At 51.5% G+C, this 22,476-nt stretch overlaps 1 protein-coding gene across 1 annotated transcript; it reads right to left on the bottom strand.

Annotated features, from left to right (window-relative positions):
• Positions 1–1,542: 1,542 nt before the first annotated feature.
• On the bottom strand, positions 1,543–4,727 carry LOC111154579 (group IIE secretory phospholipase A2). Its single transcript, XM_022514232.1, has 4 exons — positions 4,688–4,727; positions 3,798–3,936; positions 3,528–3,634; positions 1,543–1,685 (listed from the first exon to the last, which is right to left on the bottom strand). The coding sequence occupies exons 1-4, from the start codon at positions 4,725–4,727 to the stop codon at positions 1,543–1,545; spliced, it is 429 nt and encodes a 142-aa protein (XP_022369940.1).
• Between the last annotated feature and the right edge of the window lie 17,749 nt (positions 4,728–22,476).

The raw sequence follows: 22,476 nt of genomic DNA, 5'->3' as shown, positions 1-22,476 counted from the left end.
GAAGGGAAATCCGGTAGGAGCTGAATTTAGGTTTCCTCCTTGTAGCGTTAAACCAAGTGGACACCAGAGGGCGCCTCAGGACCACTCTTCCCAACACACGCGCTCGCTCGCCTCCCCAGTCCCAGTGTTGCTCTTAAGACCTGATCCTCCTGTGACTCCTTGCAGGGGACCAGCATCATTCAAAGTGGCAAAGCGCGCTCACCACCTCCCCCCCCTTTGTTTTTGCTAACACAGAATATCTTCACCTTTCAAAGTTTATGACGATCATCCCTCTGACATTTTCTCGCTCTTTCCTGCCCTCAAAGTCCAGAAAGTAGCACACGCGCCATGAAAATGACAAACGGCATGAACATTTATTGCGTGTCTGCTGTGAGCTCGGTCCCTTCTGTGTAATACCTTGTCCCATGCTTGTCTCATTGAATGGGCTCATCCCAGTCCTGGCAGGCTTTATCACCATACTGTAGAGAGTAGAGATAATTCTGTCCATAGTGAGGAGTAGACTTTGCTGACGTACCTTGCTTCCAGGGTTGGCCGCATCCCACCTGGGGGGAACCTTCAGTGCCTTAAAATCTTCGTGGCTCCAGAGTTAGATGCTGGAGGCTGACATCTTTCCTCCCCCCGCCTCCCCCATATCAGAAGCCTGACCCGGCCTGGGCATGCTCTCAGTGGATCTTCTCTGGGCACTCTGGGCTCTCCAAGATGACAACCGGAGGGTTACGTTGACATGGCCATACGTGGCCATGCAGGGTGTCACTGGATGATACCAACGTGTGAAGAAACAGAGGCATGCTGGCTGGGAGTGAAGACACCCCTGCAGGTAGAACGTCCCCTCTCTGTCCCCTGGCCGCCTTTCGGTCAAAGGAGGGGTTTGGATGATTCTGGAGCTTTTTTTTCACACTTAGCCATTCTGCTAATCGGAGGGATTTGAGGCCTGCTGACATGGTGGGGACAATATTTTTAGGTTGGTATTTTTCATGCTTCTCACATGACACCATATGGCCAGATCTATTCCTTCTGGATATCGCCATTACTGTCTTGCATAAGGTTGTAGAATGTTAGAAAAGGAGAATCACAAAAACTTACTATAAGGGGAAATGGAAAGGACAGAATGTTAGAATTACCCGGGGAGGTCACCGTGTCCCATTGGTTCCTGCCGCATTCCCAGTGCTTAGCACATTGCTGGCACAGGGTAGAGACTCGGAAGAAAAAAAAAAGTGAATGAAAGAAACTGTAGACTAATGAAATCCTATAATGGTAGAATCTGGGGATCAGAAGATATTAGAATCATAGGACATTATTCACTTACTTAGGAGAGGGAACGGGGATCTCAGGGCTGAGTTATAGAATCTTCTGGGTGCTAGAGGGTCCCTTGACTCTTCCTAGGAGGACCAGAAATGGTCCAGGCCACAGTCTGGGAGCTCTCGGGGGCGGGGGTGGGGGGTGGGTGTGAGAAAGGACTTTCTGGAGGGAGGGCCTTTGGTGTCAGTGCTGCCCAGGCCAGGGCCACTGGAGGCGAGGCCCAGTGCAGAGGTGGGCCTGGCCCTAGCAGGGCGGTGTGGGGCCGCTGCACAGTGCGTTGGGATAGCGCACGAAGTTGCGGTTGTAGGTGCCCAGGTTCCGGCGGAAGCAGAGGGCGGCAGTCCGGTCACACTCGCAGGTCTGACGCTGGCAGATGGTTCGGCCGGCTGATGGGACAAGGTGAGTCAGGGACCCTAGGGCTTGAGCCTCCCGCTCTCTGAGGTCTGCGTTCTCTGTCCCATTCTGCTGGGAGCCCACAGCCACGGGGGTGTTTTGGGTGTGGGGGGGGCAGGGCCCTGGGGGGTGTCTGGGGGGACTCCCAGGACACTGGGAAGCTGGGGGACATCTGTCCTAGCTGTTCTGCCTTCCTCTCCCATGCCCATGCACCACCCACCCCCACCCTGGCCCTCTGGTCAGCCGTCTGGGTCTCTAATGCACCTGTTCCAGCCCCAGGACAGATTTCTAGACAACCCCTTCCCTGTGGGAGCCATGGCTGGTGCTGGAGGGCAGCCAGCGAGCTGACAGGGGAGCAAGAAATGACAACGACTCAGTCCCAGGTGGCCTTTGCGTTCCGGAGCAGCCTGGGCCCAGACTGGAGCCTGTTGGCACCGAAGCTCGGGGCTTGCTCGGGCCCTGGGGCTGTCTCCATTCGAGGGGACAGAGCCTGATTTTCTGGCATTTGTCTTCAGGCCCCCTCTCTATGTGTGTGCTCACACCTGGCCTGGGGTAGAGCCGGCTTCGGTTCTCTAAACAGCGGGGTCCCAGGGCCTCCCCTTCTCTCCACGGCCTCTGTTGGCCCTCGGCAGCTCTGGCTCCTCCCTGTTCCCATGAATACATCTCACAGAAATGTCCAGGGCTCCTCTTTTTCCTCTCAAAGGTCAGCCTCCACTTCCCACCAGGGTTCTGCCCACATCTGCTATTCCAGCAAAATTCAGGGGTTTATCGGCTGCATGGGTTCTTTTGGGTGGTTCTTGCTAGGAGCCTGATTAAGCTGGGAAAGGGAGTGTGACTGGCTCCATTTTATAGATGAGGAAACAGAGGCTTTGAGAGGTCACATCTCTTGCCCAAAGTCACCCAGTGGGGGAGAAAGTGAAGCCCTGATCCTCTGACCCTGTCCTCCTGACACTTCTCCTCAATCATGCCCTCAGTGCCATTCCAGACAGGTGACTCGTTCCTACCTTGCATAACCCTGCCTTGTTGTGTAGATAGATGGCTGTGGGAGCAAGAGACTGAGCTAAATCTGCCTCCAGTGGTTCTGGTCCTGGCTCTGCCCACCCTGCCCCCAGGACAGACCTTAGAGATCTGAGCTGTCTTCTTTGACTCTTCTGGGTTCTTCGGCCACCCCCTCACTCAGCCCCGCCCTCCCTCTAGGCGGCTCTGGCTTTGCAGCGGGGAGGCTTGATGCTTGGATCTGGGCTCCCTCCACACTGCCACCTGGTCTGGGAGGCTTCCATGGGGCTGGGGACCAGAGGAAAACTAATCCTCAAGTGGGCATTGGATCTGGCAAAGCTGAGCAAATAGGTCCAGCCTGAGAGCCCCACCAGAGGGAGTCAGCCTTCGACAATGGGGTCTGCTGTCCCAAACGTAGCTCTAGCTCGGTCTGGGACTGTGCCCTCGAGGCTCTGTCCTGGGGACATTGCTCTGAACCTTGCTGCCCAGGCCCTGGAGAGGGTGTGTGGGTATAGCTCCTCTGGGCATGGCTCAGCTCAGCCTCCTTTGTGCCTCCTTCCCAGGCTGGAGCTGGGGGTTTTCTGGTGGGGAGAAGGCCTGGAGCCAGGGCAGGAGCCCACAGGCCCTGGGATCTTTAGACTGGATACCAGTCAGGAGGGGGGTAGCCCAGTCTTTCTCTACAATGCCCTGATGATGGAAGACCCACCCCACCCATCCCTCTAGCCCAGGGTCCGGCCCTGACGAGGAAGCAGGGGCCGCCATCAGGAGGGGGCTCCTGTCTGAAGCTACCCTCCCCCATCCAACCTGGGGTCTGGAGCATTCCAGAGCTGTTCGCTTACCGCAGAAGATGTTGTTCCTGCTGGCAGAGAAGAGATACCTTTCCAGCTTGGGTTCACAGCCCATCTTCTCCAGACGCCCGTAGCAGCAGTCATGGGCATGGCAGCACCTGGAAGGGTCACGGTCAGTCTAGAGGGGCCCAGGAGCCAAGCTGGGGTGGACCAGGGGCTGCCGGGGGGCCCAGGGCTCCAAGGAAAGGTCAGCCTCCACTTGCAGGGTGTCCCAGCTCCTCCCCACCCCCGGGAGGTCCCCCGGTAGGGCCATCTGCTCACCAGTCCGTCTGGTCCACGGGCCAGTGGGAGCCCCCGACGCCGCAGTAGCAGCCGTAGTCATTGTACTGCAGCGCTGGCTTCCCCGTCATCCTCTCGATCATCACCCCAAACTGGACCAGGTTCCCGCTGGCCAGGGCCACTGTGGGGATGGAGGGCAGAGGCGGGCAGACCCATCAGGGCCCTGCCCTCTGCAGCCAGCTTCCCTCACATCCCCTTAAATCTGAGTCAGATACCTCCAGATCGTCCAGCCCACCTCACCACGCACCTTGCTCCCAACAATGACGCCATCCGGTAATGATATTCCCACACCGTCCATCCCACCTCGATCCCTAGTGCTCACCCCACTGTGACAACGCACCCAGGGGTCCTCACTCCCTCCTCCCTCATCTCCAGACTACCACCCACTCATCCTCCTGCTTGTCCCCCACTGTGCCCCCAAATGTCTCCCAGTGGGTCCTGATCATTTCCCCAGGTTTCAGAGCATTCTGTCCCCACCAAGTCCCATCAGATGCCACTGGATTGGCTTCATGACCACCTGGGCTTTCCCGAATGCCTTCAGATCCTGCTGATACAGCAGCAGGGGTTTGTCCATCCAGGCAGGCTGGAGCCCAAAATGGAAGCTCATGGGGAAGACGTGGAGCGCAGGGGGCAGGAATCTCATCTGTGTTACCGTGGGCCCCCACTAGCCCCTTTCCTGTGCCCTCCTAGGCCGCCCAGGCTGCATTCCCTCCCCCTACCCGTCCCTTCTTCCCTGGCCTGTGCTGCTTCAAGGCACAACTGGCCTAGAGTTGACCCCCCACAACTTCCCTAGAGCCTGGTTCCAGGACCTCCAGGGAGTTCTCGGTTCCCAGCTGGGGAGGAGAAGAGAGAAGGTCACATAGGTCACTTACCCAGGAGACAGAGGAAGGTCAGAAGAGGGGGAGGCTTCATCCTGAGGGGAGGGGAGGTGAACAGGGGGCAGAGGAGCTGGGCTGCGGGAGAAGGAAGTGAGTGGGGTGCTTCTGATCTCAGGGCACCTCCCCAATTAGTTAAATACTGGGTCCTGTCCACTCCCCATCATTAACCCCCGAATGTGCAGTGATGCAACTATACTTCCAGGTCTTTGGTCAATTCCCCAGGGGAGGGGCCAGCCGGGGGCCTATGGACTTGGTTCCCAAGGGGTTTTGGGGAGCAGTCTGTGGCTCTCTCTTTTCCCTGCCTCTCCCTTCACCTACCCCTTTCCAAAAACCATGGTGCTAGCTCTCACCGGCTGGGCTGTGAGCTAGGGGCTGTACCAAAGTCTTCTCATTCGTGGCATCTTTTTCTCACCCCCATTTTACTGATGCAGCAACTGAGGCCCCGAGAAGCTGAGAAACTGATGTCCACATGGCCAAGTCTGTCCTGTTTCCATGCCGTTAGCTACTGCAGCAAGCCCTCTGCTCCCTGTCCCCTGCTCCGTGTCCCCTGCTCCGTGTCCCCTGCTCCGTGTTACCCAGTAGGAGAGCGCTGAGTGTAGCTTGACCAGGAGGCAGGACCCTGGGGACCTGGAGGGCCATTTGTCCAAGATCGAATAGGCCAGAGGCTGGGAGCTCAGCCAGCTGAGCTTAGGGATTTTTCTTCATTGTTCTTTCCTGGGCAGGCCCCTGCTTGTTTGACAAGCAGTGAAAATGCTCCCAGATGTGACTTCTGTCTCCCTAGATCCCCAGGCAGTGGTGTAGTGTATAGCCATAGAAATAGACTCTGTCTGAGTCAGCTGGAAAACCCACATTCCAGCATGGACTGGAAACTTCCATCCTTTTGATGTTATCTTAGGGAATGGGTTGGGGAGACAGTACCCCCTGGCCCAGCTTGTCTCCCAGCATGAGCTGCCGTCCCCATGGTTAGGTCAGAACACAGAGGCCAGGCTTCAGAGCTTGGCTAGAGGTCGGGAGGGGCCGGGGGATGGGAAGGAGGGTCCAGCTCTGTTGTGCTAGGAGATTGCAAAGTCCCACCAGTCACAGGTGCGCCATGGCCTCGTGGGCTGGTTGCTGCCCACACCCCTGAGTCCACGGCGGCAGAAGGGGAAGCAAGATACCCCCTGTCCTGGCCTGGGATTCCTCGTGCCCTGCCCTCCCTGTTCCTGATCTGGAGTGGGGGTAACTTGACCAGCGATTTCCGTCAGTGCAGCACCTGGGAGCTGCCTGATCTGCAGCCTCGTGGTCCTGCTCCACCACTTAGGCAGGTCCTTTGCCTTGCTCGTCTCCTTAGTTTTCCTGTCTGTATTATGGGGACGGAAGGCATCCCAGCTTGCCTCCTTCCTGGCAGGATGGGAAGCTTAAATGCCACCAGGCAGCTTGCCCCCTCTGAAGCCCCTTTTATGGCCAGGATGGTGCCAAAAACCCTTCTTAGGCAAGATCTCAAGGAGGCTTCAAAGAGCCCCATGATGCTGCTGCTCCAATCATCCCCACTTTACAGAGAGGTAAACTGAGTCCACAGTGAGCCAGAATATGGGCCCAGACAGTTTAAAGGGCCTACCTCATGCTTCTAGTAAGGCTGGTGCCTAGCATGCATGGTAGTTTTAAGGGCTCCCAAAATGCATGAATTTCTTTAAAATCAGAATGACTATAACATAGCCTAGATTATATTTGCCTTCCTACCAATGCGGTCATACATATGCTTTTCACTTTTTTTTTTCTATTTTAATGGAGGAAAATGCCTTTAGAGGAAAGTTGCCATGTGAGACTGACCCCAGGCAGAAGGCCAGCCGCTCAGTAGCTGGTTTGGTGCAGAGTCTGAGTCTCACGCCTGCAGATGGGAAGGACTTCCCGACAAGATCTGTGGCGCTGTGGTTGGGGGGTGCAGGTCAGGGGTCCAGGCCCGGGGCGGCTGCCACCTGCGGAGGGGAAGAGACATCTGGGTGACAGGATCTTGGCCAACGATTTGGGATTAAAAGTTTTTAATGCAAGGTAAGGCCGGGTGAACACTGGCCGAGCTGGGGTTCAGGCTTGCCTCGCACCCCTCCCATTTCCTGCTCCCGATCCTCTGGGAACTCACACCCCCTCCCCCACCTCATGAGGCTAGGTGGTGGGGAAGGGCCAGGGAGGTGCGTGTACCTGGCCAGGATCACCCAGCAGCTGTGAGTCATGGGCTCCAAAGAGGGGGCTCCCTGTGGCTCACCACTGCCTTTTGATTTTAACAAGGGCCCCTCCTGGCAGCCCCTGGCTCCTGGCCTGGGTCATCAGAGCCCAAACAGTGAGTCATTGAGGAGCTAAGTCTAAACAACTGAAAAGGAGCTTTGATTCCTGGGAGGTTTGGCCCCTAGCCCTTCCTGCAGCAGCATAAGGGTGTTTCCCAGGAAGGGCCGAGTTTCTGAGGCAGTTCCTTGGGTGAGCCAATTTGACTCCTGGCCTGGCCAGGATGGGGCCCCTGCCAGCTCTTCCCATGTGTGCCTGGAGCAGAAAATCAAGGACTGGGGTACGGGGTGGGTCGCAGAGCCAGGCGGAGAAATCTAGGTGGGCTTGCAGGCAAAGGTGTCTGCGGCTGAGGTTCTGGGGAGGACTCGGATGTGGAGGAGAGTTTCAGGATTCGGGACATGTGGTTGGTTTTATAGTTTTCACACAGTGACACCATGTGGTTGAAAGGGCCAGGGTCTCTGCACCCACAGGATTAGGACTGGAGTGTTTGCTCTGCCCCGTAGGGGCTGTGTGACCTTGGCCGGGCCTGTCACCTCTCTGAGCCTAGCTTCGTCATCCATAATAAGGGGATCATTGGCCCTACCTTGCAGAGTTTGGGACTGGATGGAAAGGAAATGAGGGTGTAGAGTTCTCTGCGGGATGCCGCGCCCACAGGAGGCACCCACAGATGTTGGGTTCCTCCTTCCTTTCCTCCTTACCTGGCCACAGGGGAGACGGTCGCTGTCCCAGGAGCTCCGAGCACCTACCCCCGCTGGGGTGGAGCACAGGTGGCTAGGCCAGGGCTCCCAGCCCTCGGATAGGATGATGGTCCCCACTTGATAGATTTTAACTTCCTCGATGGAGGGTGGTCGGGGGGAGGTGAGTAGAAGGAACAGAGCCCAGTCTCAAAGCAAAGTCTTCTTTCTTGTGGTGTAAGTGTGTTCCTTGTAGCTTAGAAGCTGTCACCTCCACCACCATCACTGTCACCATCTCACCATCTCCTACGCTCCAGACGTGCTGCAGGCACCAGACTGAAGGCTTGATCTCATCACTTCTGTGGCTTCCCTCAGAGTCCGGTGACTCCTGCAGACGTCTCCCAGTGGAGTGGGGGGAACCGGATTCCTGAAAGGACTTGTAGCCTCTTTAGTCAGTCACCTCCATGGGGGACTTCCTACGTGCTGGGCAGACACCAAAGAGCCACACGCTGCGATTCTGGCCCTCGTGGAGCTCACAGTCCAGAAGGGAGACAGACATTAGTAATTACACACTGAAGGGAAACTTACAAATAGGCATAAGTGGTTTGATAGGATGTTCCATGGGCCTATGGGAGCATTTATGGGGGTGTCTGATCCAGGCAGGGGGCCAGTGAGGGCTCCTCTGAGGAAAAAATTGTTTAGCAGGAGTCTCAAGAATTTAATCGGGTGAAGAGGAAGGCAGAGAGAGTTTAGATAGGGAGACAGCCTGTGCAAAGGTCCCGTGGTCTGAGGGACATGCATCCAGGAAGGGCTGAGAGGCAGCAGAGGTTGCTGTGCTACTTACTGGTGGGCGTGCCTCAAAGGGCATGATTCACTGGGAAGCTGACCCCAGGAACTTGACCTTCTGTTCACCCCACGGTATGCCTTTTGCTTGAGCCTGAGGGGCAGGTGGTCTAGAGCTGGAAGAATGCTGGAGAGGACCCTGGAGTCCCCTATGAAGATGAGGTCCCTCTCAGAAGGAGATCTCTGGTCTTTTCATCCCAATGGGGAGACAGCGTGGGCACCCGAAGTCCAGGGAGACTAGTCCCCTCCGCTGGGAACAGGTTTTGTACAGTTGTCATTACACAGCTGGGTTCTCCCATTTGTGATGGAGAGGAAAGAACAAGACTCTTCGGCGTGGGCCTGCTGTCATCTTTTATAAGGTCGCCAACGTCCTTGTAAAATGGTACAGCTGTGCCTTGTTGGTCTTCGTCCAGGGAACAATGCAACGCCAATGAAGGGTTTTATACCAGGAGGCGTCCTGCTCATAGCCGCGTTTTGACAGGATGGCGCTGGCTGCGGAGGGATCCAACAGGAGGGACCCCAGCCGGGAAGAGAAGCCCAGTTCGCAGGTATGGCCAGCTCCAGGATGGTGTGGGCTGCTGGTATCGGTTGACAGAGGAGCTGTGCTGGGACAGACCAGGTGGGTAGTGGCATCTGAGAGATGGTGGGAGTGTAGGGGGCTACGACCCTGTTCATTGGGGCTTCATGGATGTGGGGGTCGTGGGGGAGGGACAGGAAACTGCAGACCCTTGTCCCGTGAAAGTTCTACTGCCCGAGGCTGATCCAAGGAGGTAGAGGGAGCGGGAAGGCCCAGGGGAGTAGGGATGCCCCCAGAGGTGCAGGCAGGTGTCTGGTGCGGCACAAGCATCCATGCATTTTGCTGGGTTGCCTTGTGTCTCTGAGCGCCTGGATGTTGGGGATACGTAGACCCCCACCCACTGTGGGGGAACCCTTTGCTCCTGAGTGCACTAGTGTCCCGATTGAGAGGACATTCTGGGCTCTAGGGTTAGGCTGCCTGACTTTACCATTGGCTAACCAGATACTCTTGGGCAAAAAACCTCACTTTCCATGATTTCAGTTTCTCCACCTGTACAATGGGGATAATAATGGCACCCGTTCCTGATACGGTTGGGAGTTAATCCAACAGGACCTGCGAAGTGTCTAGAAGAGGAACCTGTGCGGAGCCGTCATACTAGTTAACACAGATTAACTAGCGGGCCTCTCCTGTAAAACCCCTTCCTGTTTGGAGCCCCCTCCCCATCCTTTCTTTCCCAGAAGCCTCCAGAACCTGTTCTGGGTAGTGGTGGTGGGGCTCACCCCTTAGACTTTAAAGTTTAGGGGGTCTGGGTCAAGAGTACATGTGAGGATCCTCATGTCGTATGTCTAAATATTTAAAAGTTATAATCAAGCTGCCAAGGTGGGAAATAAAATATGTTCTATCCTTCTATCTGAATATGCTTTCCTAACAACAGGTTAAAGAATATATGGAAAGTCACAGTTCTTACATGAATCAAGTCAGACATGTCCAAATCACTCAAGTTTAATTATTATTGTATGTGTCTGGGTGTTTTGTTGATGGGCTTGTCATGTTTGAATCACTTATAGAATATAGACAAACATATTTCATAAATGATTGTACCTTTTTCTTGCTTTCATTTCAGCAAAATCTCCAATTACATTATAATCAAATACATTATAATCAAATTTTTATGTAGTTTTTGCTCCTCTGACCATAATGATCGAAACGATTTTAAAAATGTAATTGTATTCAAAGTGAATACAATTCGCTTTGAATACAATATTCAAATAAAATTTTAATACAATATTAAATACTGACTTATTTATTTATATAATTTATTTATTTATACAATATTAAATACAAATATTAAGTTCCAATTTAATACAATATCAAATATAAATTTCAATACAATATTCAAAACAAAAATATTCTGTGTTTCATAAAAACAAAGTAAATCTAAAGAAAAAGTAAATCTAAGGAGAAAAATTCAAAATATTTTGTTGCTTGCAAAAAGGTCTTCTAAAATACTCTGAACTCTCTATTACAATTAATAGGCAAAATATAAATTATAGGCAATGAATATAAAAAATTTTAAATGATTTGAATAAAGCTGGCTCTTTGGAAGCATTTTGGTTGAATCACATCTTGCCAAATATATATTTTTTAAAGATTTTATTTATTTGAAAGAAAGCGAATGAGATTGAGCACAAGAGATGGGAGGGGCAGAGGGAGAAGCAGACTCCCCAACCAAGCAGGGAGCCTGATGTGGAACTCGATCCCAGGACTCCAGGATCATGACCTGAGCCAAAGGCAGTCGCTTAACCACTGAGCCACCCAGGTGCCCCTTGCCAAATACTTTTTAAAAAATGAGACTATTAGCCATTCAGGCGTTTGGTGTCGCGCAGCTGCCAATGAAAGACACTGCTCTCACCACACGGTGTTTGCATCAACTTGCTTGATATACATTTCCCAGTGACAGGCATTGTTTGATAGAGCCCAGGGGTGCTCAGTGACCCTGTGAAACTGGGGCCCACAAGTGCCTCGACACCGTGAACTGGAAATGACCATGCACAAGAAAATGGGTATTTGGAACAGGTGGGAAGTGCTATTTGCTAGGCAAGATCTGGTGTGTCTTCCAGAGGAAGGCTCTGATGAGGTCATGCGTCCCGGAGCGCCCACTGTGCACCCATGGTCCCCAACAACCACGTGACCACGAGGCAGCAGCCACGGCTCACAGCCTTCTGAGATTTCCATGCGGGTGCCTTTCGTTGCCAGGACACGGGGCAGGAGATGCCAGGAAGTGGTTCACCAGGCCGAACAGTGTTAATTATGAGAACAGAGGAGAAAATTGCAAACGAGGAGCCAAGAGGCCAGGGACGGTGCTGACCTAGAGCTAGGTGCTGGCAGGGGCCAGAGGCACTCAAGGGCCTTCCAACAAATTTGGTGTGTGTGCGTGTGTGTATGTGTGTGTGTGTGTACGTGCATCTGTGTGTATGCATATGTGTATATGTGTGTGTCTGTGCGTGCTTGTGTGTGCATCTGTGTGAAGTGTGGGTCCTCTGGAGCACAGGAGCCACGGTGGGCCTGGTGTAGTGATGCCCCCATCCTTTCAGCACCTCCTGTGTGTTCTAGGGACTTTACATTTAACCTTCACCCCAACGCTGTTAAGTGGGCATTGTTGTTGCTGTTTTACAGATGGCGAGACTTAGGCTTAGAGCCCTGCCAAGGAAGGAACCAGCCAAGGCCACAAACTGCCCAATTCCCGGGATGGCTCCCAAGCCGGTCTCCTGCTGTTGCTCCATGCTGCCTCCCAGTGGTGAGTTTAGGAACAGGCCTGCCGTCCTTGCTCACTCAGGTGCCCTCGGTGGGGGGTCCTCGAAGCTGGTGTCTAGTTCCGTGGAGACACTGAAGCTGACTTCGGTGGCCTCGTCTGACCATTTGCACTTTGGTTTTCCACCAGCCTGCTGCTTTGCCCTCCCTCGAGCTACCCAGGTACCCAGAACCCAATCCTTAGGGTTTCTTTGGCTCCTGACCTGGATTCCTTGAAACTGAGAACTTCCTCCTCTGATTGAGATCCGGCGTCTGACATCCCCAGGGACCCAGTGCTCCGGCGTGCTGCTCCTCAGAACGTAAGGGGCCCGAGACAGAGGCGAGAGGAAAGAATTCCAAACAAGGAGGTGAGAGCTCAGGCTTCGGGCTCTGCCACTAACCCCTGAACCAAATCCAAGTCGATTCAGTAACCTGGTGGGGCAGAGAAAATCCAGGAGGACCCCTGATGGGGCTGGGCAATTCTGGAGGTATTTTCTCTAAGCCCCAGAGTCTGACTGCCAAGGACATGAATCTTGCTGTCGGAAGTCGCTGGAAGAGGCGTGTGTGATATCCAGGAAGTCCGCGCACGGAGAATCTCGGAGGCTGGGATGCCTCCCCGGCAGCCAGAACCCAAAGCAAACAATTGGATTTCCTTACAGAGAAATGCTGGCCTTAGGAAGATCTCCCGGCAAGGTCAAATGCAAGGACAAGGAGCACATCTCAGAAACAAAGCTTAGAGGCTCCTAGGGAGCCTCCCAGCAGAAATAAAGGAGCTGCCAGAAGTCAGAGAAACTGCCAGGGCAGCAGCGAACGGACGCCCCAGGGTCGCCTGGAGCTCCCCAAGTAGGTGCAAATTAATGGTTACGAAGTCCCTGCGACAAGAGAAAAGAATCCAACACCTTCCACTTGGCCACCGTGTAGGGCCCTCACACGTGTCCACCGCCGAGAGGAACAGGCCCCACCGCGGACCCCAGCGCACAGATGAGCAAATGCGCGGGCCGCCCCTGCAGCAGGCTGGTGGAGAGCGCCAAGGAGCCGTGGAGGACCGAGGGGACGATTCCCTCTTCCTGCACGGAGAGGAGCTGTCACCTGAGCTGGGCCTTGAAGGGCGAACTGGGTCCAGCGGATGGAAGCCCCGAGGAGGGGAACGCAGTGCGAGCGGTGGGTACAGACCCCCAGGGAGGGGCTCAGGAGTCCTGTGGACGTCTTTGCTTTTCCCTGCCCGGAACCCTTTCTCCCCTCGGATACCATCATTCCAATTTCCGCCTCAAATTCTAGGTGGTCCTGGTGGAGCTGCCAATCACAGTGAGGCCCCGCCCTCAAGGGGAGGTGCATGGCCCAAACCGACCAATCAGACGGGAACTCCGCTTCCTCCGCGGAACCAGGCTCTAGCTTGGGGCAGATGGGCAGAGCCATTCTGCCCTTAATGTCTTAAAAAAAAAAAAAAAAAAAAAAAAAAAAAAAAAGTGTGGGGTAGGGAAAGTAGAGGCAGAGAGAGAGGGAAAGAATCTCAGACTCGTGCTGAGCTGACCTGGGGCTCCATCCCACAACACTGGGATCATGACCCGAGCCTGAGTCGGATGTTCAGCTGACTGAGCCACCCAGGTGCCCCTGTCCTTAGTGTCCTAAAGACACTAACGTGGTCTCGCTGGTGATTTCTTGCCTTCTGTCTTTCCCAAGGCCTGCTGGATCAGCTTTCCCTCCTATTTCACGAGACACCCAACTTCCTTTAACCCAATTCTTTTTTGGCTTTGGTTGGGCAGAAGCTTCTACGGTTGGCAAAGATATTTAAGTGATACCAGGAAGAAGGTTGTAGGCCTCAGGCCCGGAGGGGAGAGGTGGAACTAGGCAGAGGTGGGACCGGGATACCGACATTGGAGGACTGGGTGGTTGCTGACATAGAACAATTTAAAGCGGATGAAGAATGGGGAGGCCTCATGATGGGATGGTTGCTTTGACAAAATAAGGGTAATTAAAGAGGGAGATATTTATCATACCTGGCACCGCCTTACACAATCCATGTCAGGTTTCTTTTTGTTTATTTTTTCTGTTCTTCCCGAAGAGAATGTGGGTTCCTTGAAGACAAACGCTTTGTCGTGAGCACAGCTCTATCTGCAGCCCTAGAACAATGCCTGGCACCCAGTAGGCATGTCAGCATTCGATGGGCAAATGCACGTGGGAATAAACATCTAGCTCAAGTTGAGGATTTCCAGAGCAAGAAGCAAAGGGTTATCCCAGGAAGAATCCAAGGGATTTGCTAATTCATGTTATCCAAAATCTGGGGAGAAATCGTGAGCATAGATGTTGGGGCTCCTCTACCAAGAATGAAATGTTGGGTCAGGCTGGACATATGACTATGGGTGCCCTGGCCATGGTTCTGCAATTCAGGGTGAGAATTTGGGCAGCCCTCTGAGTCTAATATTGCCCGGGTTGGCAAACTCAAATACTGGTATATGCTACATAGCATGGAAAGCCAGATTCATTGTCTTGATGCACGGGGAGGAGACAGGAATTTCTGATTGTTCTCTATCCCATTCTCCCTGGCTTTTCTCTCACTCATCACCCCAATGAACCTCTTAGGGTCCAGATTTCTCTTCCGTCACTCTCACTTTGAGAACCTGATTGGGGGGGGGGGTGTCATAACTTTAAGAAAGCTTATCCTGGGCTTTTCTTTCTTGACCAGAGATGTTGGTGGAAGGGCTGCAGCTGAAATTATTTCAGAGGCATTGAGGGATGGCCAGGGATGCACAGCCAGGAGGCAGCAGGCAATCACCAGGACAAATGAGTGGGGTCATCATGACAGGTAGTCAGTGGGTGAGGTGGTGAGATCTCAGAGCATGGGTGGGGCCAGTGACCCTCTGAGTTTCATTTGATTTGTGTGATTGACACATCTGAATGAGCCGAATGAAATCCCCTAGAGTCCAGGAGCTTGTCAGAAGAGAGTCAGACTGGCATTGAATTTCTATCAGACACAGCTGTCATTCATTGTAGGACTTCCTTTTAGTATCTTTCTGAGTTTGATGCACTGTTTTTTTGACTTTATATCTTTGTCTTAGCTTACCTTCTTATTTTGTTGGAATGCATTCTCAGATAATTTTCTGGGAAAAAGAAGCAAACATCTGAATCTTTCTGTGTCCCAAAATATCGTGGCTCCCTTATACTTTTTCTGGATGGAGAAGTCCAGCCCAGCGGTTGGCAGACTAGGGCCCATGGACCTTGTGCCCAATTCTTGTTCTTTTGTAGACAAACTGTATATTTCCCCCTCTTTCATGGAAGCTTTTAGGATCCCTGCTTTGTCTTTATTGTTCTAAAAGCTTACAGTGATGGGGTTGGGCATAAGTGTTTTTTCCCACCTGAGTGGTTAGCACTCAGTGGGGTCATTCAGTCTGAGGACTGTTATTCTTCAGTTTTGAGGAATACTCATGTTTCTTTGAGAATTCCTGTTGCTCTGTTTTCTCTTTTTGGATTTCCTTAAAGTTGACTGTTGGACTTCTTGGACTGATCCTCTGAGTCTGTAATCTTTTCTGTAATATTTTCTTTTTTACAGTCTTTTTGCTCTACTTTCTGAGAAATACCTTGACTTTATCTTCCAACCCTTTCTTGATTTAAAGAATTCCAGCTATCATATATAGAGAAAAGTCCTATGATTTTTTGCTTGGAGTTTAGTGGTGGTAGTACAGTAGGGCATGGGGAGAATGGCTTCCCAGGCACTAGGCTTTCTGTGTGTGTGTATGTGTGTGTGTGTGTGTGTGTGTGTGTGTGTGTGTGTATGTGTGTGTATGGTGTAGTGAGTAATTCATGTCAATACCTTCTGTCCATCTTGTTGGTAGTAACCATTTTTTTTTTCCTTGAAAAACCATCACTCTGCTCCATAGTATGGGATCCTGCAGGGTTTTGTCATGGGGCCCTGCACTTGCCACAAGGTTCAGCTTGTGACCCATGATGTCCAAACACTAGTTTCGTTTCTCCTAACCATGGGGAAATTTCCAGGTGTAAGCACCCAAATGGTACCACTCAGAACATTTCATTAGATTTTGATTACAAGTCTTCTTTTTCTTTGGAGCCTTGGCTATAAGGACCATACAAATCTGGAGCTGCCTGTGACCACCTTTCTTACCTACCTGGAAGCAGCTGCCTGTAGAAGGAAGCTAATGGGCTATCAGAGGCAGAGAGGGATTCCCAGAGACAGAGACCCTTGGATCCACCATTGTTTGACTTCCACTCTGAACCTTCAAATCATGTGACCTAGTAAATTCTCTTCGTGACTTAGGCTTGCTTGACTTGGGTCTGCCATTTGAAACTGATAAAGGATACAGATTCATCTGGGAAATCTAGTCTCCTCATAATCAGGAGACCCCTGGGTGGTGTATGGAGGTAAGCCTGAACACCGGGTGCTGTGGATGGAAACCTCAGCAAAGATCCTTGGGCCCAACCTTGGCTCATAGAGGGTATAGCCCCCACCTTTCAAACAGACTGATTGACCACCAGGAAGTGCAGCCATAGTGTACCAACCTGGGCAAGGTGAGCCAAATTGATCTGTTTTAGACATTCTTTATACTTGAGTGTCGTGGAAGAAATCATCCTGATGACTCCCCCTTCTATCCGATCATTTTCATCGTCCTTGTCATGTTTCCCACCTGCCCATGTGGGAGATACCAACAGCCAAGCTCAGGCCCATCCCTGTCTCATTTTTCCTCACCAAGGACTAAAACAGCTTCGAGTCTTTTCCTACCCAGAGTCACCTTGTTATACTTTGATGTTAGGCAGAGAACATTTTCAGATCTAGATCTGAAATAATTCGTTAATCACACCCTTTGCCTAGGTAATGGAGCAAAGGTGATCTGAGAACAGATGAAAGCAGACAAGGGACTTCAAACATTAGCTAAAGGCTAGCAGTGAAAAATACAAGGAGAAATCAATCAGCAAATCAGACAACGTGGCATATGATCTATAAGATGGAAATGTCAGACTTCTGGTGTGTGGGAGCGGATCTGTTCTGGGTGGTCTAACCCAGAGAACCAGGCTTTATGTGACATCTGGAAGGAGTTGAAGAATTACCTAATTCATAAGTAAAATGGACCAAGGGGCATAGTGAAAACAGTCACAATCATTCATGAGACAAATGTTTACTGAGCATCTCTTATGTGCAAGCTTTCCCTGGGTGCAAAAAGGAATCAAATAGGTAGCCTGTCTCCCAAGTTTGTTGTCCCAGAGAGGAGATAAGCATGTGCAGAAATAACTTTAACTCTCAGTAGAAGCTGATAAACAGCTTAGGAGAGGTTTAGGAGAGGTGGAGATGTCATTCTTCTTTTTTTTTTAAGATTTGTATTTACTTATTTATTTGACACACACACACACAGAGAGAGAGAGAGAGAGAGAGAGAGAGAGAGAGCACAAGCAGGGGGAGGGGTAGAGGGAGAGGGAGAAGCAGACACCTGGCTGAGTGACATGAGGTTTGATCCCAGGACCCTGGGATCACAACCTGAGCTGAAGGCAGATGCTTAACTGACTGAGCCACCCAGACGCCCCTAGAAATGTAATTCTGTAGTATTTGTGTTAAAATGTTAAAAACGATAAGATGGTCTACTGGAATGGGTTAACAAAAGAAAGTTTAAGGCCCGCTGCAACAACCACCTAACATGGGAAGGGGAAAACATATTACTTAATGACTGCAAATCCCAAATTGGATGTTGGCTAGGAATTTAAGAAATGTGTAAGGAGGAGAGCTGCGGGAGGAACACGTGAGGGACATCTGTGACAAGCTGCTGCTTGCCTATAGCTGAAGCTTTGGGGGACAGTCTTAGCAGACATGGGCAGGTTCCTGGGAGGGACTTAGCGGGAGCATGGGCCGTGCAGGCCTTGGGGTATAGACTACTTCAACTTGACTTTGAATCAGAAGAGGTCAGCCCTAGCACAGTGCAAGGGATAGCAGGGGTCTTTAGCAGATGTCCCAGGGCTGTGGGAGCCTCGGGGAACCTGGGCAGCTGAGTCATGATTCCTTTAAGAGGGGGTTGGATGGGGGAGAGAGGCTTCCCCAGGCAAGTCCTACAGAGGCTGGGGGCAGAAGGACGACTGGCTGCCTTTCTTGTCTCTTTGGCCAGGCCCGCAGGCCAGGACTTTAGCTTCGGCAAAATTCGAGTGTTTTTATACAGCAGTGCTTCTCGTACTGTAACTTGCATATGAATCACCTGGGGATCATGTTCAAATGTGGATTCTGATTCACTTAGTCTGGGTTGGACCATGCTTTGGGCATCCAGGTAGGTCCCACCCAGACCTTGGAATCAGGATCTGCATTGTAACAAGATTGCCTGTGATTTGGGGGCATGTTAAATTTGGAGAAGTGCCACTCTAGGGCACGAGGCTTTTAGCTTTTAGCATTAAAGGCCTGTCTGCTTGGCGTAGATGGACTGCCCAAATTCCTTTCCATTTGTGTTGTTTCAAAGCCAAGGGACAGAATGGTATAGAGGACTGCTCTCAACCAAGGGGGCTGTGGGCTCCCAGGGGTTATTTGACAAAGTCTGGAGATGAATTTGACAGTCACAACTGGCAGGAAGCTACTGGGATCCAGCAGGGCCAGGCCAGGCCAGCTGCTAACCATCCCATGATGCCCATGACGGCCCCACAGTTGAGAATGATCCCGCCCCAACTGTTGATAGTGCTGAGGTTGAAAAACCCTCCTGCAGAAGGACCAGCCTTGTATCTTGATGGCTTGTCCAATGTGGTCAGTCCCAGGGAAGTCTCAAGTTAGCTTTTATTATTTCCAATTTATTAATTACAGAAGTCAGATCATGGCCAAACACTGGATTCACTGATGGACAGAGGGTAGGTTCTATAACAGAAAATAATGAGAAAGGAGCAGGCACCCTTATTATAAACATAACACACCACCCACTTGTACTGAGTATAGAAATGATGCAACTACTCCGGGATACAGGAAATTTTTAAGAATCAGAATTATTTGAGAAGTTACCTCGGTTTTTTGTTGGTTTGTTTGTTTTTTTAATCTCAATAAGAGCAGTAGAAGAAGGGAAACAAAATAAAAACAGGCAGGTGAATTTGGGGGAGAGCTTTCCTTCGAATTATGGTTCTTAGCAGCAGCAGCAGCACTGGGAACCTGCTGGAAATGCAAAATCTTAGGCTGGAAATGCTGGGAACCTGCTGGAAATGCAAAATCTCAGGCCCCAAACCAAACCTTCTGAACTAGAAACTCTAGGGGAAGGGCCCTGGAACTCATTTTTAGAAGTTTTTCAGGTAATTCTGCTGCTCACGCTGGTTGGAGAACCACTGCCTTGGGAGAAAGGCTGAGATATCAGGGAACGAGCTAGAAAGGTAGAAACACTGGGGAAGTTGAGATCTGCCGCTGAGACTGAGCCAATGAGGAGTTGGGGAGGACACATTTTGAACCATAATTTCCTTGGATTTTAGCATGCAAGGCAAAATTATACTCTCTTTAATCTAATATGCTTTGATGTTGGTTCATCTTTGATCTTACCTGAAGTGGTCAACAGAAGATTTGTACACAACTGGGTCAAGAAAATGCTCCCTGTCAGACAATTGTCAATTGTCATTGATTTTTTTGTCATTGTGTCTGGATGGTATTAATGCATCAAGTCTGTATGCATTAACATGAGTGAGAAATGTGCATTTTAGAATAAATGTATTATGGTAATTTTCAGACCTCACTTTCTTCCTGGGGGTTTGACTAACAGAAGAGGGTTCATTTCAGTGGAGGAATTTGTCGTTAGAGTATCGTTCTGATATCATCTGAACTCATTGTCGAACCTAATAGGCTGTGTTGGACAATGAGACTGAACATGAAATGGGAAACAGAATGTGGAATATATTTTCAGCTTTGGGTTCAAGGTGGTGTATCAGAACTAGGTTCAGCTGTAATGACAGAAACCCCAGATAATGATGACTTAAACAAGATGGAAGTTTATTTCCCTCTCGCAGAAAAGAAGTCTGGAAGTAGAGGCTCTTGAGTGTAAAAACGAGTTCATAAGCACTGAGGACTGGGTGTCCTCCCTCTTGCTGCTCTGCTGTACTAAGTGTAGGACCTCATGGTTCAATATGGTTGCTTGAGTGCCAGCTATTGTGTTCACATTCCACTTAGGGAGAAGGATGAGGGCCAACCTCAGGGGAACTCTGGTCAAATAAAGGAGGATCCCTGCCCACCAGCCAGTGAGGGGGTGAGGGGAAATCAGGAGAGTGTGGATGGAAAGGAGGGGAGAGTTTGAGGAAGCAGCATGAGGGCTTCTCATTCTTATTCTGATCAGGGCCACTGTGGTTTTTCTCTTGTCACATGATTTACTCTGTATTCTTTAGAAACATTCATTTGAAAGATCCGTCCCACAAAAACACATAACATTTCTCATGACCTCATCATTTCAACTGAAAAAACGGTCTTTCCTTTCAGTAAGTCCTGAGTGTGTACTTCTTTCTTGTGCAGCTCTTGCTCATATCGGGCACCATGGAATTAAAAATGCAACTCTGGTCAGTCTGCCTCCCTCCCAGGGCTTCACATGGCCCTTCCCCAGATCACTGATGACTATCATGCTGCCAGTCCTGTGGCTCATTCTCAACACTCATCTTAGCGGACCTGTCCCAGCACTGAACGCGCTGATCCTTCCCCCACCTACCAAGCCCAGGCTCATCCTTGCCGAAAGGACCTCTCCTCTCCAGGTCGCCCTCCCACCTCCTGGCCACCCCCAGTCCCTTTTGCTGGCTGCTCTGAGTCTTCCTTCCCCATCCCTCCCACTGGGGTGTCCCAGGCTGTCTTTGAACCTGTTCTCTTCTCCTGACCGGCAAGCAAACCCAAGTCCTTCCGCCTGATGGGCAGCAAAGCCAGTCACTGAGACATCAGGTCTGCAGCAAGGAAAGGGTTTATTCCAGAGGCAGCTGAAGGAGGGGACTAGAGGACAAACTTCAAATCTGCCTTTGAAAGGGAGAGAACAGGTTTTTATAATCACAGGGGTTGAGATAGCACACATACTGATGAAAAGGGCCGGGAAACTGGGGGGCATTCACGACAAAGGACGGAGCATGTGCACGGAGTGGCATCCATGTAACACTCCACGTTCACCAGGGCCGGGGGAGACTTGACATTGGAACCAGGCCCTATTCAGCCCAGCCTTCCAGAGGTTCTCAGGATGAGGAGAAGGGCTATGGGCACGCTCTGAGAGCTGGTGCAAACTGGCTGGGGTCTTGGGCTCCGTGTCTCCTTATCTCGGGGAGGGAAGGCAGGGCCTCACTCCTTCCCAGGCCAGAACCCTACCAGCTGACCCTGAGTCCAGGCTTCTGCAGAGAGAGCTAGTTAGTGAGGTCTGAAAAGACACAGTAGCTGATTAGGGAGAAACAGTTCGATGAAAAACATGCTTTAAACTTTCTGCGGGTTTCAGCCTTATTAACCCCATGGGGCATGGATTCCTACTCCTTCCTAGGGTGCTACAACCGACCCCCCCCCCCCCCCCCCCCCCCCCCCCCCCCCCCCCCCGCGCCCCCCCCCCCCCCCCCCCCCCCCCCCCCCGCCCAGCTTTGCAATCCTCTTCCCAGCGCCACTCTGTGTGCCTGGTGAGTCCCAAGTCTATCCTTGCAGCCCGGCCGCTCGAGGGGCATGTATTCAACTGTCTGCTCGACCTCTCTACTCGGATGTCCCGTGGGCGTCTCAAACTCCACGAGACACGGTGCCAACTCCTGCCCTGCCCTCAGAGAACCGCTCCCCTCCACCTTGCTCAGCGGACGGCAACGCCTCTTTGCTGGAGCTCGGACTTAACACCTGGACTCATCCTTGACTCCGGTGATCCGGTCTGTCAGGAGGTCCTGCTGGCTCTGCTTTCCAGTGGCATGGAGCCACTGATGGCTTCTCAGAGCCTCCACGGAAACCGCCTCATCTGCGCTGTCGCCACAAGTCCTTCACCTGGATGGCTGCCACGAGCTCCCTCCTCCTTGCTTCCTACAGGCTCTTCTCCACGCACCAGCCGGAGTGAATCATGTCATGTGCAAGTCATGTCATCGCACTCTGTCACAGAGTGAAAGGCACAGTCTCATGGTGGCGGTCGGCGCCCCACGTGGTCCAACCCCCTGATCCCAATCCCTAGGATGCTTTCTTGCTCCTTCTACTCTGGCTCTGGTCGCCCTGCCTTGGGGCTTCGGCCCTGCTGGTTCCCTCTGCCTGGCAGGTGTCCCCTCCCAGATATCCCCATGGTCCACACCCTGGTCTCCTGCAGTTATTTGTTCAAATGTCACTTTCTCTGAGGTTCCCCACCCACCAATGACAATCCTTTCCCCTGACCGGATTTCCTCTCCCTCTGCTGTACTTTTTCTTGTCACTTTCTAACATACTACGTAACTTACTTATTAATTAGGCTTGTTGAGGATTGATTGTCTCCTCCCTCCTCGTTGCTCCCCGTGGCTACCCCAGGACCTTGGTCAGACATCTGTGTTTAGTTTAGTTTAGTTTAGTTTACTTTTGTTTGTGATGTGCTCTGAGCACATGGAACAGTGCTGAAACATAGTCAATTCTCGGTCAATGTTTATTAGATGATGCTATAAAGAATCTAATTGGTCTAATTCTGTGCCCTATAAATAAATTAAAAAAAAAAAGCAAAAAGAGGGTGGATTTGGTCTCTAAGGCACAAAGAAGCAGTAATAATTAATAAAAGACAGAAGGAGAGTCCCCAGCCACCTGGACAGGTAATCCTTCT

Source organism: Enhydra lutris, unplaced genomic scaffold (genome assembly GCF_002288905.1).
Source record: "Enhydra lutris kenyoni isolate GAN:26980312 unplaced genomic scaffold, ASM228890v2 scaffoldscaffold38, whole genome shotgun sequence".
NCBI lineage: Eukaryota > Metazoa > Chordata > Mammalia > Carnivora > Mustelidae > Enhydra > Enhydra lutris.
Note: the sequence above shows the minus strand (reverse complement) of the source record. Positions and strands in the feature narration are given on the sequence as shown.

Excerpts from the sequence above, each read along its gene's own strand:
- LOC111154579 (XM_022514232.1), bottom strand. The coding sequence starts at position 4,727 with ATGAAGCCTCCCCCTCTTCTGACCTTCCTCTGTCTCCTGG. Across the intron at positions 3,937-4,687 it reads GACCTTCCTCTGTCTCCTGG|TGGCCCTGGCCAGCGGGAAC; the intron begins GTAAGTGACCTA and ends CCATCCCCACAG. Across the intron at positions 1,686-3,527 it reads CAGGAACAACATCTTCTGCG|CCGGCCGAACCATCTGCCAG; the intron begins GTAAGCGAACAG and ends TTGTCCCATCAG.